At 39.1% G+C, this 14,177-nt stretch overlaps 1 protein-coding gene across 1 annotated transcript in view; it reads left to right on the top strand.

The window, feature by feature from the left end:
* Positions 1–14,177, top strand: part of Prkdc (protein kinase, DNA-activated, catalytic subunit) — a 199,243-nt gene that overhangs the window by 107,906 nt on the left and 77,160 nt on the right. Inside the window, exons 53-61 of the mRNA XM_028778260.1 lie at positions 1,684–1,808; positions 1,898–2,047; positions 3,951–4,124; positions 4,606–4,704; positions 5,816–6,023; positions 7,771–7,960; positions 9,099–9,314; positions 11,473–11,585; positions 12,644–12,775. Of these exons, the coding sequence (XP_028634093.1) occupies positions 1,684–1,808; positions 1,898–2,047; positions 3,951–4,124; positions 4,606–4,704; positions 5,816–6,023; positions 7,771–7,960; positions 9,099–9,314; positions 11,473–11,585; positions 12,644–12,775 (1,407 nt within the window). The remainder of the gene's footprint in view (positions 1–1,683; positions 1,809–1,897; positions 2,048–3,950; positions 4,125–4,605; positions 4,705–5,815; positions 6,024–7,770; positions 7,961–9,098; positions 9,315–11,472; positions 11,586–12,643; positions 12,776–14,177) is intronic.

Here is a 14,177-nt window from a genome sequence, read left to right as displayed (position 1 = left end):
CAGGGACTTGAAGTTCTTATCATACGATCTTTCACTTGCTTGGTTAGATTAAATGTTCAGCATCCTTAGTCATCAGGGAAATGCAAATCAAAACAACCCTGAAATTCCACATCATACCAGTCAGAATGGCTAAGATCAAAAGCTCAGGTGATAGTAGATGCTGGTGAGGATGTGGAGAAAGAGGAACACTAACTCCATTGTTGGTGGGATTGCAAGCTGGTACAACCACTCTGGAAATCAGTGTGGCGGTTCCTCAGAAAATTAGACATAGCATTACCTGAGGACCCAGCTATATACCACTCCTGGGCATATACCCAGAAGATGCTCTAACATATAACAAGGACATATGCTCCACTATGTTCATAGCAGCCTTATTTATAATAGCCAGAAGCTGGAAAGATCCCAGATGTCCTTCAACTGAGGAATGTTGATACAAAAAATGTGGTACATTTACACAATGGAGTATTACTCAGCTATAAAAACAATGAATTTGAGAAATTCTTATGTAAATGGATGGAACTAGAAAATATCATCCTGAGTTAGGTACCCAATCACGAAAGAACACACATGATTTTCACTCACTAATTATTGGATATTAGCCCAGAAGCTTGAAATACCCAAGAGTCAACTCACAGACCATATGTAGGTCATGAAGAAGGAAGACCAAGTGGGGGGCGCTTTGGTCTTTCTTAGAAGGAGTAACAAAATACTCAAGGGATCAAATATGTAGACAAAGTGTGGGACAGAAACTGAAGGAGGGGTCGTCTGGAGACCATTCCACCTGGGTATCCATCCCATGTGCAGTCACCAAAGGTAAATGCTGATGTGGAAGTCAGGAAGTGCATACTGACAGGAGCCTGATATAGTTGTGTCCTTAGAGGTTTACCAGAGTTTGACATGTTCAAAGGCAGATGCTTACAACTAGCCATTGAACTGATCATGGGGTTCCCAATGGAGGAATTAGAGTGAAGACTGTTGGAGCTGAAAGGGTTTGTGGCCCCATGAGGAAAGCAACAATACCAACCAACCACAGCTCCCAGGGTCTAAACCACCAGCCTGGGAGCACTTAGGAATGGATCCATTCCTCCAGCTGTATATGTAAGTGAGGATGGCCCTGTTGAGCATAGGTGGGAGAGGAATTCCTTGGTCCCATGAAGGCTGGATGCTGTGTGTGGGGAAATTCAAGGATGGAGAGGTGGGAGTGGGGGGGAAATAGGTAGGGGCACATCCACAGAGAACCAGGAGGAAGGGCGATGGGATATGGGGGTTCCTGGGCGGAGGTGGGGAGGATGGGGATGGGGTAAGGGGATAACATCTGAACTGTAAATAAAATATCCAATTAAAAAAATACAAAAAAATTTATATCTTCTGAGAGGACTTACTTGCAATGTTTCTATGTCAGAAGGAAGCACAGGGCATTGGATCATAACACAGTGCCCAAGGTATGGCCTTGCTCACTCTCTGTAGCAGTCGAGGCCTGGGAAACTTGTGACTGTCTAGTGGCTGCTACAAACCGGTGGCCGTTCCTAGCACTCAGTTTCATCACTTGAATGTGAACCTTGGTGACGCTCATAACCTTGGACTTGTTCCTTGGATTAACCTAAATAATTAAATAAATTTTGGTTTTAGCACTTAATATAGTGTTCTACTTTTATGTGTTTGAAAGGAAACTTAATTTTTCAGGTGATAGCAGAGTTGGTATGTGAACTGGTTGTAAAACAACTGAAGCAACATCAGAATATTATGGAAGACAAATTTATTGTATGCTTAAACAAAATAGTGAAGGGCTTCCCTCCTCTTGCTGACAGGTAAGGGACAATGGCAGGAGGCATGGGACATGGGTAGGAGGTGAGGGAGTATATCAGCAGCCATCAAAAGAACTTCTCTACCTACCCAGGTTCTTGAATGCTTTGTTCTTTCTGCTGCCAAAATTTCATGGAGTAATGAAGACACTTTGTCTGGAAGTGGTACTTTGTCGAGCAGAGGAGATCACAGGCCTATATTTACAGTTGAAAAGTAAGGACTTTTTTCAAGTCATGAGACATAGGTAAGTGAGTATTAGGCCTAACTGTCTAGAATACAACAAAGTCACAAAATAGTCTCTTGCTCATATATCTCATTTAACTATGAACCACTTCGGGTGTTCAAGATAGATACTTGAAATTTCAACACAAGAGGCAAAAGTGGTGAGATTGTAGGAGAGAAATGAGATCCTATCCCAGCCCCTCTGTTTCTGGAGCTTCGGATAGGACATCCAGTCCCATCCTTGAGTATTATATCTCATACAAATGGAGAACACTGCTGTAATGTGTACTTCGGGCTGTCTTTAGATTTATGCATGGCTTTCTGTTTTCTACCTATTTTGACAGGCAGGAACCTTCTTATGTTAAAATTGTTCACTTCTTTTCAAAGTTTCAATGATTAGAAAGTAATTTTAAGATAAAGCAGTTGGTCCCTTATTTCTCTGTCTTTTTATATTTGTGAACTTTGTGTATATAACACTTTCATGGTGATAAAATACTGGTAAGTATGTAATGTACTGATGACAAAGAATGAATTTCTCTCTCAGTACTACTCTCTTTCAGTACTTGCTGAAAGCTGACTGCTCTCAGGATCAGGAGACCTTTCAGATATTTAGGACTCGGAGCACACTTAGATGACTGTCTCACAGACTAGGCGGCACCTGAAAGTGTTCTCACCTAAGTCCTTCATAATTTTAGCTTACCTTGTCTTTCACCATCAGTTTCTTTAAATGAGCTTTATTTGAAATAATCTTATAGTTACAAAAAAGTTAAAAGAATTTATACAAAATTCCCATATATCCTTCACCTGTTCTTCTGATCATAGTAATCACAATCATGATTGTTAAAACTAAGAAATTAACATTTCTATGAATAAACTAGTCTGCTTTTCTCTTTCCAGCGCTTTAAAAATTCAGTACGTTTTAGCCATGATGTTATGTGACCCTGGAATTTTTGGATGTGATGTTTTAAATGATTTCTTTAACCATCCCATTGATTATTAATTACTTCATATTTTTATTTTTTACATTATATTCTTCCTTGGTTCCATATGACAGTTTCTTCCTGGTTGACTATTTTAGTAGGAGGGTTATTCAGTTGTACATGATAGTTTTTTATGATTCCTTTTTTAAATTAATTTTTATGTCTTCTTTAACAGTTTTGCACACATACCTGTATGTAATGTCTTTTTATAAGAATCACTTCCAACAACTCTGTTGTCATCCTTCCCACTGCCATTCCTGCCAACACACCTCCCTACTTGGACTTTCTTCTCTCTCTTTCTCTCTCTCTCTCTCTCTCTCTCTGTCATCTCTCTCTTTCTTTCCCTTTTTTAATTGTCCATTGAATGTAACTTGTATGTACATGGATATGGGGTTATTCACTGGATTATGGATACCTTAAAAAAGTGGCCACAACAGTGAGGAAAAAAGATTTCTCTCCCCAGCAACTGTTAACTACCAATAGCTTTTCAGTAGGGTGGAGTGTCATGAGCTCCCATCAAAAGTGATAGAATGTTAATAGGTTCAGTCCTGTTCAGGTGACCATAGCTTTTGTGAGAGCATATGTGCAGTGGTCATCTCACATCCCGAAGACAGCATTTCACAGCATACTTCCCTTTCCTTTGGCTCTTAAATTCTTTCTACTCTTGATCAGTGATGCTTCCTGATACCTTAGTATATAATACTCTCCATCCATTTTCCTGGTTTCATTTTTCTTTGTAACTGAATAAAACTCTATTGTGCATGTGTTTATATATGTGCCACATTTTCATTACTCTTACACTAAATAGACTTGAAATGTAGTGTTATAAATTGTAGCAACTTTTGAAACTTTAGAACACAATGAAAATGTTGCTTTTCATACTTTGTAAGTACGATAATAATCATTGTTAAATTTATGTGTTACCAAAAATCTTCTTTATTATAGAGATGATGAAAGACAAAAGGTGTGTTTGGATATAGTTTATAAGATGGTGGCAAAATTAAAACCAACAGAACTCCGAGAACTTCTGAATCCTGTTGTGGAATTTGTTTCCCATCCTTCTCCAACATGTAGAGAACAAATGTATAATATTCTCATGTGGATTCACGACAATTACAGGTTAGCCATTCATTGCATTTTACATGATTTTTTAAAAAAAGTCTTGTGTGTGTATATGCATGGGGTGTGTGTGCTAGTGTAATTAATCACAGGCATGTGCCTCTGCACACAGAGATCAAAAGATAATCTCAGGTTTTGGTCCTCCCTTTCTACTTGCTCCTGATGTAGTCTCTAACTACACACACACACACACACACACACACACACAATCTGTTGGGCTTTTTTAAGTATACGAGTGCCCTCTTATAAACTTTTCTTCATAGTAAACCTTTTAAGAGAGACATCTCCCTGGCAGTGTCATCCCTCAGGTGCCTATAGAGGTGACAGGACTCAGGGCACAGAAGGAATGTCTATCCTGATCTCACACCTTTAGCAGCTCTACCAAACTGTCTTGGCCATCAGTCGCATGCAAGCCCACCTACTTTAGTACGTACTGTTAGAGTAAAGCAGAATGCTAATATTTTGTTATTTTCTCAAACAGAGATCCAGAGAGTCAAATGGATGAAGACTCCCAGGAAATATTTAAACTGGCAAAAGATGTACTGATTCAAGGACTAATTGATGAGAACCTTGGACTCCAGTGTGTACTTCTGGAATAAATTAGATCAGGATTAGGTTATTGCTTTCTACACTAGCTTAAAAGTGTTTACTGTGATATCATTATTCTCTCTGCTTCCTGCATTTTCTAATCCTTAGCGAAATGTGTTTTAAATTACTGTATGAGGAATAAGATTTTAAAATTCTGACAGATTATTTCAAAATAAAACTCATGGAAAGAGTTAGGACAAAGTACTTATGCAGTGAATTAGTTAAAGATTTTCAAGTTGAAGCAACTGTTCTGTTTCTCATTTAATACAAATAGTTAAAATCATATTATACATGTCAAGGTTGAACACTGTAGCATTAGGAGGAAACCATAATGTTTATTCTGTGTGGAGAGATGATCTCCACATTTGATCTCTAAAATGTCTTAACTCAGTTATGTGAACGTCTTATCAAATGGCAACTATATTACAAAGGACAAAGTTTTTAATATGATTTGACATATTTATTTTTCTCCTGCTTCAAATTTAAATTCATTGAACTTTTAACAATTTATATTTAAATTTCTTAAGTATTTGTCTGTTGAAAAGTCCAACATGTTTTGTTTTTGTTTTTGGACAGTACCGAAGATTGAACCTAGAACCTCAGATTTGTCTGGCTAGCAATGCAATAACTGACCCATATTCCCAGTCTTAACTTGATTTTGAATTAAGTTTTGAATACATTATAACAGTAATTTTTACAGTGAACTGTTTAAACAAAGCAGTGAAGGATTTTATAAAATTTGATTTTGATTCTGGGCATCTAAACCAGAGACTTTCATACTAGGCAAGCACTCTCCTAGTGAGTGAGCTACAGCTACTAATATTTGTTAAGAGATTTTGATTTTTAGAATTGTTAGTACTATATGCTTATTGTTGTACCGTCTCCAGGGGATAGTCAGACCGATATCCAGTTTGTCATATATGCTACAGTTTGGGAATATTTGTCTTTCAGAACATCTGGTTATTCTTACTCATATTTTTATGTAGTTTCCCTTTGACCAAGATTTCTGTGGATGAAAAGCTAGGAAGTCCCCACATGACACTATGAGCAGTGTTTCCTTTCATTTGGTGCTATCTACCCATATTTTTCCCTTCACTTTTCAGACTAATTATTCGGAATTTCTGGAGCCATGAAACCAGATTACCATCCAATACATTGGACCGATTGCTGGCATTAAATTCTTTATATTCTCCCAAGATAGAAGTCCACTTTTTAAGTTTAGCAACAAGTTTTCTGCTTGAAATGACCAGGATGAGTCCAGATTATCTAAACCCCATTTTTGAGCATCCTCTGTCAGAATGCAAATTTCAGGTAAAGTGCTGTCCTTCTAATCATGGTGACTATTATGTGTTTCCTGTGTTGTTGATGAATGCCTTTTAATATTATCTACTGAATTTCTTGAAATATGCACATATGCCTTTCTTAAGATAGGGTCATGTGCCTCCTTTCCCCTGGGTGTTTCACACTCTTAATCCTCTCAGACTCCACTTGGACTACTCACTTTCGTGTGTGTGTGTGTGTGTGTGTGTGTGTGTGTATGTGTGTCTGTATAAATCATAACGCACAGGCTTTTCCACCTATACCCCAGTTCCCAAAATAATGACTCTGAGACTTAATTATTTATGCATGAATGCCCAGGCCATGAGCTTATTCTCTGACGAGCTCATAACTTAGTTAGTCTATTCATTCTATTCTATGAGTGCCACATGGCTGTACCTCTTCTCAATTTCATGTGTCTCTCCTCAGAATTTGGGGCAAATCTCCTTACCAGAATCCCACCTCCTATTTCCTACCTCAGATAATAGGCCATCAGCTTTTCTTTACGGGTGATGCTTCCATATAGTACACAATCTTAAAGTAGAAGTCCTGGTCTTCTGGTTCTTACAGTCTTTCTGGCCCTTCTTCCATTTCCTAAGTCTTAGGTAAAGGGGTGGCCTTATAGATGTATCAGTTAGAATTGGATATCCCATGGTCAGATGTCTGCATTTCTGACCATTTGTGGATTTCTGTAACAGTCTCTTTATGCTGCAAAAGAAACTTCTAACAAGAAAACAAAGGTTATTTGATGAGTAGTCATAATGAGATACCTTAAGAAGAGAATACAAGCATAAATAACAAAATTCATTTATATTTCATTTATAGCTTATACACATAGCCTGAAGATAAAATATATACAGATTTTTAGCACTTTGGTAAGCTGAGTGATATGAATATAGTAGTTTTATTGTGGCCTGATTGGCATTGCCAAGTATGGCATCGGCCTTATCATATAGAACGTAGGAGTAAGGAAAATGGAGTCTCTTCATTGTGATTATTTTTTCTACTTTTAAAGTAAGTATTTGTTTTAAAAGGTTCCCCTGACTGAGCATGGTCATGTATGCCTTTCAATACCAGAACCTGGGAGGCAGAGACAGGTGTATCTTTGTGAGTTTGAGGCCAGCCTGGTCTGCATAGTTCTAGATCAGACAGGAACATAGAGAGAAGATCCTTTAGTGGCTGTAGATGTAACTGAGTTGGTGTCTGTCTGGGATATAAGATGTCTTGGATTCAGTTCACAGCAACATGGAAACTGGGGATGACGGTGCATATACTTGGGAGTTAGAAGCAGAAGAGTCAGAAGTTGAAGGTTATTATTCTTGGTTATATAGAGTTAAAAGCCAGACTAGGGCTACCCATCTCAAAAAAGAAAGAAGGGACTGGGCAGTGGTGGCACACACCTTTGATCCCGGCAATTGGGAGGCAGAGGCAGACAGATCTCTGAATTTGTGACCTGCCTAGTCTACAGAATGAATTCTAGGACAGCCAAGGCTACATAGAGAAACCCTGTCTCAAAAAAACAAAAAGAATTTTAAAAATAAAAAAATAAAGTAAACACGGGTTCTGTCTTAGTTTTTCTTGGAGTGACAGTAGATACGCTAATGGTACTATTGGATTTTATTCCTTATTTTCGCGTGCTTGAAATTGAACTTAGAGCCTCACTCATGCTAGACAAGCATGGAAATATTTCTGTGTCACTACAGAAGGAACATCATGGTCTATGAAACTTTTATTTCTATAGGAATATACTATAGATCCTGACTGGCGTTTTCGTAGTACTGTTCTTACTCCGATGTTTATTGAGACCCAGGCCTCTCCAAGTACTCTCCATACCCAAACCCAAGAAGGGTCCCTTTCAGACCGAAGGCAGAAGCCTGGACAACTGCGGGCCACCCAACAGCAGTATGATTTCACTCCAACACAAACTTCAGGTAACACATGACAAAGCCTTTGACAAACAACTTCTGTTGTAAGAACATAGAATTTTTTTTTTTGTAAGAGAAATAAAGTGATAACATAAGTCACAAAGGCTATAAGGAAGATGTGTCAGTCAAAGGAGGAAAAAATGGAGGTTTTCAGAGTAGTCTCATGCTTTGTAGAAAGCTACAGTTGTCAGGGTTTGGGTGGAGGTGAATAGTAGAGGTAAATAGTTACAGAGCCTCACTTTTATAAGAAGAAAGGGTTCTGGATAGTGTTGATGGAATGGACTTAATGCTAGTGGATCATGCATTTTAAAATGGTTGAGGTGGTAAAAGTTACTTTTTGTTTTCCTACATTGTTTAAGTGGGAGAAAAGGATTATTTTTCAAAAATCTGATTGTAGCTAGGCATGCTTGCTTTGACGTAAAACTATTTAACGTGTCATATTTAAAGTTTCTTATCTCAAGAGCAAGATAGCATTAACCAGATTCATTTGGTAATGTCAGTAGTTTATAAAACTCTTCTTTTCCAAGTGGGTTGTTTTTTTTTTTGTTTGTTTTGATATATAAAATATAAAGCTCAGAGTAAAAGATCTTAAGATTCATTTTTATTTTATGTGTTTGAGTATTTTGCCTACATGTATATGCCTGGTGCCAGCAGAGGCTAAAGGAGGGCTTGATCCCCTGAAATTGGAAATTGTAGTTACAGATGTTTTGTAAACTAACATGTGGCTGCTGAGAGCTGAAGCCAGGTCCTCTACAGGGTCAGCAAGTTTCTTATTAAAACTGAGCCACCTCTCTAACCCACTTAGTTGTTTTGTATAAACACTTCAGCAGTTTCCTTTACATAATTAGTTTCCCATTCAGTTGTTTATGAAAGTAGAACTAATTTAAATAGTCACAATGGAAATTCTTCGACACTGACTATAAGCATAAAATGCTATTCCTGGGATTGATTATTGCTGCTAGAGAGTCCTGAGGCTCAGGTGCCTGGTCTGCGTTGGGTTATACATTGAATGCCCTTGGCCTCAGCCCAGTATCACAGGTAATTGCAGAGGTCCAGTACCCTACTTGCCAGCAGATTTTGCTACACTGAGTGGCAGTGCTGCATGGTAGCAGCATCCTCAGTGTTCTTGTCCTATGTGTTATAGTTGAAAGGAGCTCATTTGATTGGCTAACGGGGAGCAGCATTGACCTACTGGCAGATCACACAGTCTTCTCTTCAGAGTCCTTGTCTTCTTCCTTGCTATTTTCCCACAAGAGGAGTGAAAAGTCACAGAAAATATCCTGGAAGTCAGTAGGACCTGACTTTGGGACAAAGAATCTGGGCCTTCCTGGTGATGAGGTGGATAACCAAGTGAAAAGTGGTAAGTAAATGGCTGGACCGTGTTTCAAATGCACTGCTCCCTTATGCAAATGCTTAGATGGGGAAAGTGGATTTCTGTCTGGCTACTTTTTCTTGAAAACTAACGAAATCATGAAAATTTAATTCAGTAATTATTGTCTGGACACCTACCATGTTGGATACATTTTTTTTTGGTGTCCTTCAAGAACTTTTAAGTGTGTGATAGGTCCATTTATTTAGTGAATTTTGGAGAACATTTGGAGTAGATAAAGCAGTAAATGGGATAGAATTTGTAAGCCAGTGTCAGGGTTGAAATTTTAAATCCAGACAGAGTATGTATGGAACGAGCATTTGGAAAGACTAGATAGAGGAAGGGTATTTGAGAAGAGCCTGGAAGCCTGGGAATGCAGGAAGAGAAATGAAAAAAAGGATGAAGATAGAAAGGAAAGTGATATTTTTGTTGAATGGAAGGAACTCAAAATTAGTTGAGCAAAGTTTGTGGAGGGCAGAATTCATGCTGACAGTTCTGTGTGGTCCAGCTGTATTGATGTCCTGGGAAACATGGGGAATTGTAAAGAATCCTGTAAAAGAAAGAAAGCAAGGTACACTTAAGGAAGCTACCACTTGATGAGTGGAATAGATTAATCATGAGGATTCTGACCTTCTCAAAGAAACTATATGAGAGCAAGTAGTATACGATGAACTGGCAGACAAGTCCAGAAACACTTTTTGGGCCTTAGCAGCTTGATGGTAAGTAGGTAGGGATGGACTCATTTCAAAGCCAGTGTGATACCTAAACGGCAGAAAGCCTGGTAGGCCTCCAGACTCAGCACTGAAAGGGCTGGGGAGAAGATAGCTCGTTACAAAACTCAGAAGTGGGTATTGTATCTCTTGGAGCTAGAGTTACAGGTGTGGGGAATTGAGCTCAGGTCCTCTAGAAGAGTGTGGCAAGCACTCTTACGCTGTCCCTGTAGCCTCAAGCCATGATTGTCACTGCTGCTTTCTCCTACATCGTTGCTCATTACCTTTTGGCTTCACATGACTGACATTTGAGGTTTGTCTGTTGTCCTTGCCCTCTGTGACACATTTATACCTACCTGGTCATGGCCTAAGGTCCCATCCTCTGTGTAATGAATGATGTCTCAGTATCTGTCCTCAGTTCTCTTACTTTGACAAAATCATTCTTGGGATTTATACGATCATTTTTATCCTTTTATTTTTTCCTGGACATTGATAATCAATTTGGCTTACATGCTTAGATCTTCACGTTTATCCAAATTTCCCTGAATTATACATTGGTATTTTCCCAACATAAATATTTTGTCTTCTTAAAAAAAAATAAACTGTTACTTTTTTGCATGTGGGGTGTGTGTGTGTGTGTGAGAGAGAGAGAGAGAGAGACAGAGAGAGACAGAGAGAGAGAGAGACAGAAAGAGAGAGACAGACAGAGAGAGACAGACAGAGAGAGACAGACAGAGACAAAGAGAGAATATGCTTACACTCAGTGCCATGGTTCTAGGTCAAAGAACAACTTCAGAAATCTATTCTGTCCATTATATGAGTCTGAGGGCATCAAACTCGAGTCATTAGGGGTGGCAATAAGCCCCTTTACCATTCAGTCATCTTGCCAGCCAATATTTTGTCTTAAGTTTCTTATAGACTTTCTCTTTCCAGCTTCCTTCCTGACCATGGTATGGAGACCCTCTCCTCATTCAGCAGACCTTTCATGGACCTAATATTCCACCTTTTTGATTATTCTTTAGACACTACTAGAGAAAGGAAACTGCAGGATTCAGAGTCCTCTTGGCACTCTTTGCTGGACTGGCCTTTCCACCTCACACTGCCTTCAGATCTAATGTCCTTGCTTCCTCCCCCGGGGGTGCTGGTCTCTGCAGACCATTAACATTCAGCTGCAACTGCACCAGGTCCATGCTTTGTCTGCCACTTAATTGGGGCTTCCTGAGACAGTTATAACTCTCATATTCTTTAGAATTCAGAATTGCTCCACTGCCCTTTCTGCTGTTCTTACTGGTTTGTGTCCTTAACAAATCATTAAATTACAATATAAAAGTAGAAATAAACCCACATTTTCACTTTTGGGATCCTGGGAAAGAATCAAAGTCAACTGCATATGTTGTATAATTGACCCTGAGTTAGCAAACCTGCTTTATATTCTTCAGGCACTCACAACCAGGCAGACACTCTGAGATTACGCAGAAGATTTTTAAAAGACCGAGAAAAACTGAATTTGTTGTATGCCAAAAAGGGCCTCATGGAACAAAAACTAGAAAAGGTTTGTATCTTCTTCAAGAATTTGATACTTATCTTGCCTCACAGACAGTATACTAAGGAAATAAGTTCTGACTAATATTGGTCTACAGAATTACAAGAGCAGTGCTGCATAGGTATCTCCTAACATTAATGGGCATAAAAGATGTTCATGATACCAGGTGAAAGAAAGAGCCAGGATGGCAAGTTTAAGGCCCTGTCTACAAACAAACAAGAAATTATAAATATGGCAGTATATTGAAACATAGATCAGTCTACTATCAGTGAAACAGACATTTAGAAGTAAAGATGCTGGCCACTTCTTAGGAACAGCATATTGATAATTCAACATTAGAAGTTCACATGTTTGTATTTGCATTCTTTGTATAAATGTGTCTGAAGCATGATATTTAGTATCAGACATCATAGTAAATGCTAGCCATGAAGAGATGATCATGAATCCAAGTCTAATATGTGACACACCGAAAGAGAAGCTGAGATTAGAAAGTATCCTATTGGAATTAAACTATGAACACATCTATGGAAAGCGTCTCTGGAGAGAATACTGATATTGGAACCACTGATGAGGGGAAAGCTGAAAACATACCAGGAAAGGAAGAGGTTTGTAATGACCGAGGAATACCTGTGTGAGAGAGTGGGCATTGCTGTGGACCTTTACACAAAGCTTGCTATGTGCAGTATTGGAAAGGAACTTAGCTCTCAGATTTATAAGTTTTGTGGATATTCAGATTCGGATTTTTCAGTTATGGCCTTTTCTCATACTGACCAAATTGTAGTATAAATAACATTATTACTTTGTACTAAAGGTGTTCTAGCAGTTTCATTTTGCATACATGCTTGCTTTTCTTCTGTTTGGTTGAATGGTTGGTTGGTTGGTTTTTTTCTTTGGTTGGTTTTAAGGCAAGGTAGCTCAAGCTATCCTCAAACTTGCTATGTAGCCAAGGATGACTTTGAACTACTATCTGTCCCTCTTTGTTTCCTAAGCATGCACCAACACACTTGGCATACTTGATTTTCTTACATGAAATCTCAATTTTCATTCTTTGCTTGTGGTTATTATAGGATATCAAGAGTGAGTTAAAAACGAAGCAGGATGCCCAGGTTGTTCTGTATAGACGTTATCGTCATGGTGACCTTCCTGACATCCAGATCCAGCACAGCAGTCTGATCACCCCCTTGCAGGCTTTGGCCCAGGTCTGTCAAGATACCATACTTTATGTATTAGAAGCTCTGTGTGTAATTTAGGGATCTACTGTGCCTAGAAGAAAAATGATCATACAGAAGTAATGATTTCCCTTAAATGGTACACATAAAGGCTGCCCTAATTCCCATTTCCTAGTTCTGTGATTTCTTGTCTTCTGAGGAGACCCTAACGTAGTTAACGAGAGTGGGCACTAACATTGAGTGCTCTGAAGTGAGCTTTAGGCTACAAGGAGCTCTTTAAAATCAGATTGACATTTATATTTCTTACCCAGTGTCAGAATGGAATAATGGGGGAAAATATCAGCGTACATAAATTTTGAAGAGCTTAATAAGCCATTTACATCACTGCCCTGTAGCCCTGGCTGTCCTGGAACTCACTCTGTAGACCAGGCTGGCCTCGAACTCAGAAATCCACCTGCCTCTGCCTCCCAAGTGGTGGGATTAAAGGCGTGCGCCACCACTGCCCGGCAGATCACTGTCTTGTATACTTTTTTTATTTAATCTAAATAATTCTGAATTGACAGTAATTTTTTAACTGTATTAGGCATGTACCCTTGCCAGGCTTCCTCCAGTGGAGACAGTTTATGTTACTATAGTAAAATATTGAGACCTTTATGTACATGCATCAAGGAATTAGAGACCTCATTCATTGCCCTTATTTCCCACATGTTCACATGTGGAAATTTGTCTATGCATAATCATGTAACTTTTCACAGGATTTCGTTATCATAAAGTGCCTTCACATCCTTATACCAGAGTCTCCAAATATTCTTATGCCATTGAAGTTATGATTAGATAAAGACTGGAGGTTACCAGTGCTTGGAATATATGGCCAAAGCTCCAGGTCCCTCTTAGGTGTCAGGCAGAATGAGACGCCTATCTTCCTCAGCTCTCCATTTCTCAGCTGTTCAGTGCCCCTGATGACTGACTCTTGTGCGTAGTGGACATCTGCTCTTCACTGTGTCCTGTTTAAACTAGAGGGCACTATCATGTATAATATTGTTGTCAGTTACAGGCTTAAGATTGTGTCAAAGCTCATCTCTTTTGTGCTTAGAAAACAAAATTGGTGCAATATTGTTTTAAAGTGGCAAGGCTGCATTTTTTTTCTTGTTCTGTTCTTTGAGGAGAGGTGTTCCAGTACTTTAATTATCCACTTCTAGTTCTATTACTTTATTTAACAAATGTTTGTTTATGGACTACCTGCTGTATGTATATGCCAGCTACTGCTTTAACTGCTAGGGTGCAGTGTTGGGTCATCCAGAAGAAGCTAAGCTTGCCTGTCTTCTCTGTCTCTTTCCCTCCCCCTCCCCCTCCCCCTCCCCCTCTCCATCTCCCTTCTCCCTCTCCCTCTCCCTTCTCCAGCGCCCGCGGGGGGGGGGGGCGGGGGGGGGGG

This window comes from Grammomys surdaster, unplaced genomic scaffold, assembly GCF_004785775.1.
Source record: "Grammomys surdaster isolate TR1022 unplaced genomic scaffold, NIH_TR_1.0 331, whole genome shotgun sequence".
In the NCBI taxonomy this organism is placed as follows: domain Eukaryota; kingdom Metazoa; phylum Chordata; class Mammalia; order Rodentia; family Muridae; genus Grammomys; species Grammomys surdaster.
Note: the sequence above shows the minus strand (reverse complement) of the source record. Positions and strands in the feature narration are given on the sequence as shown.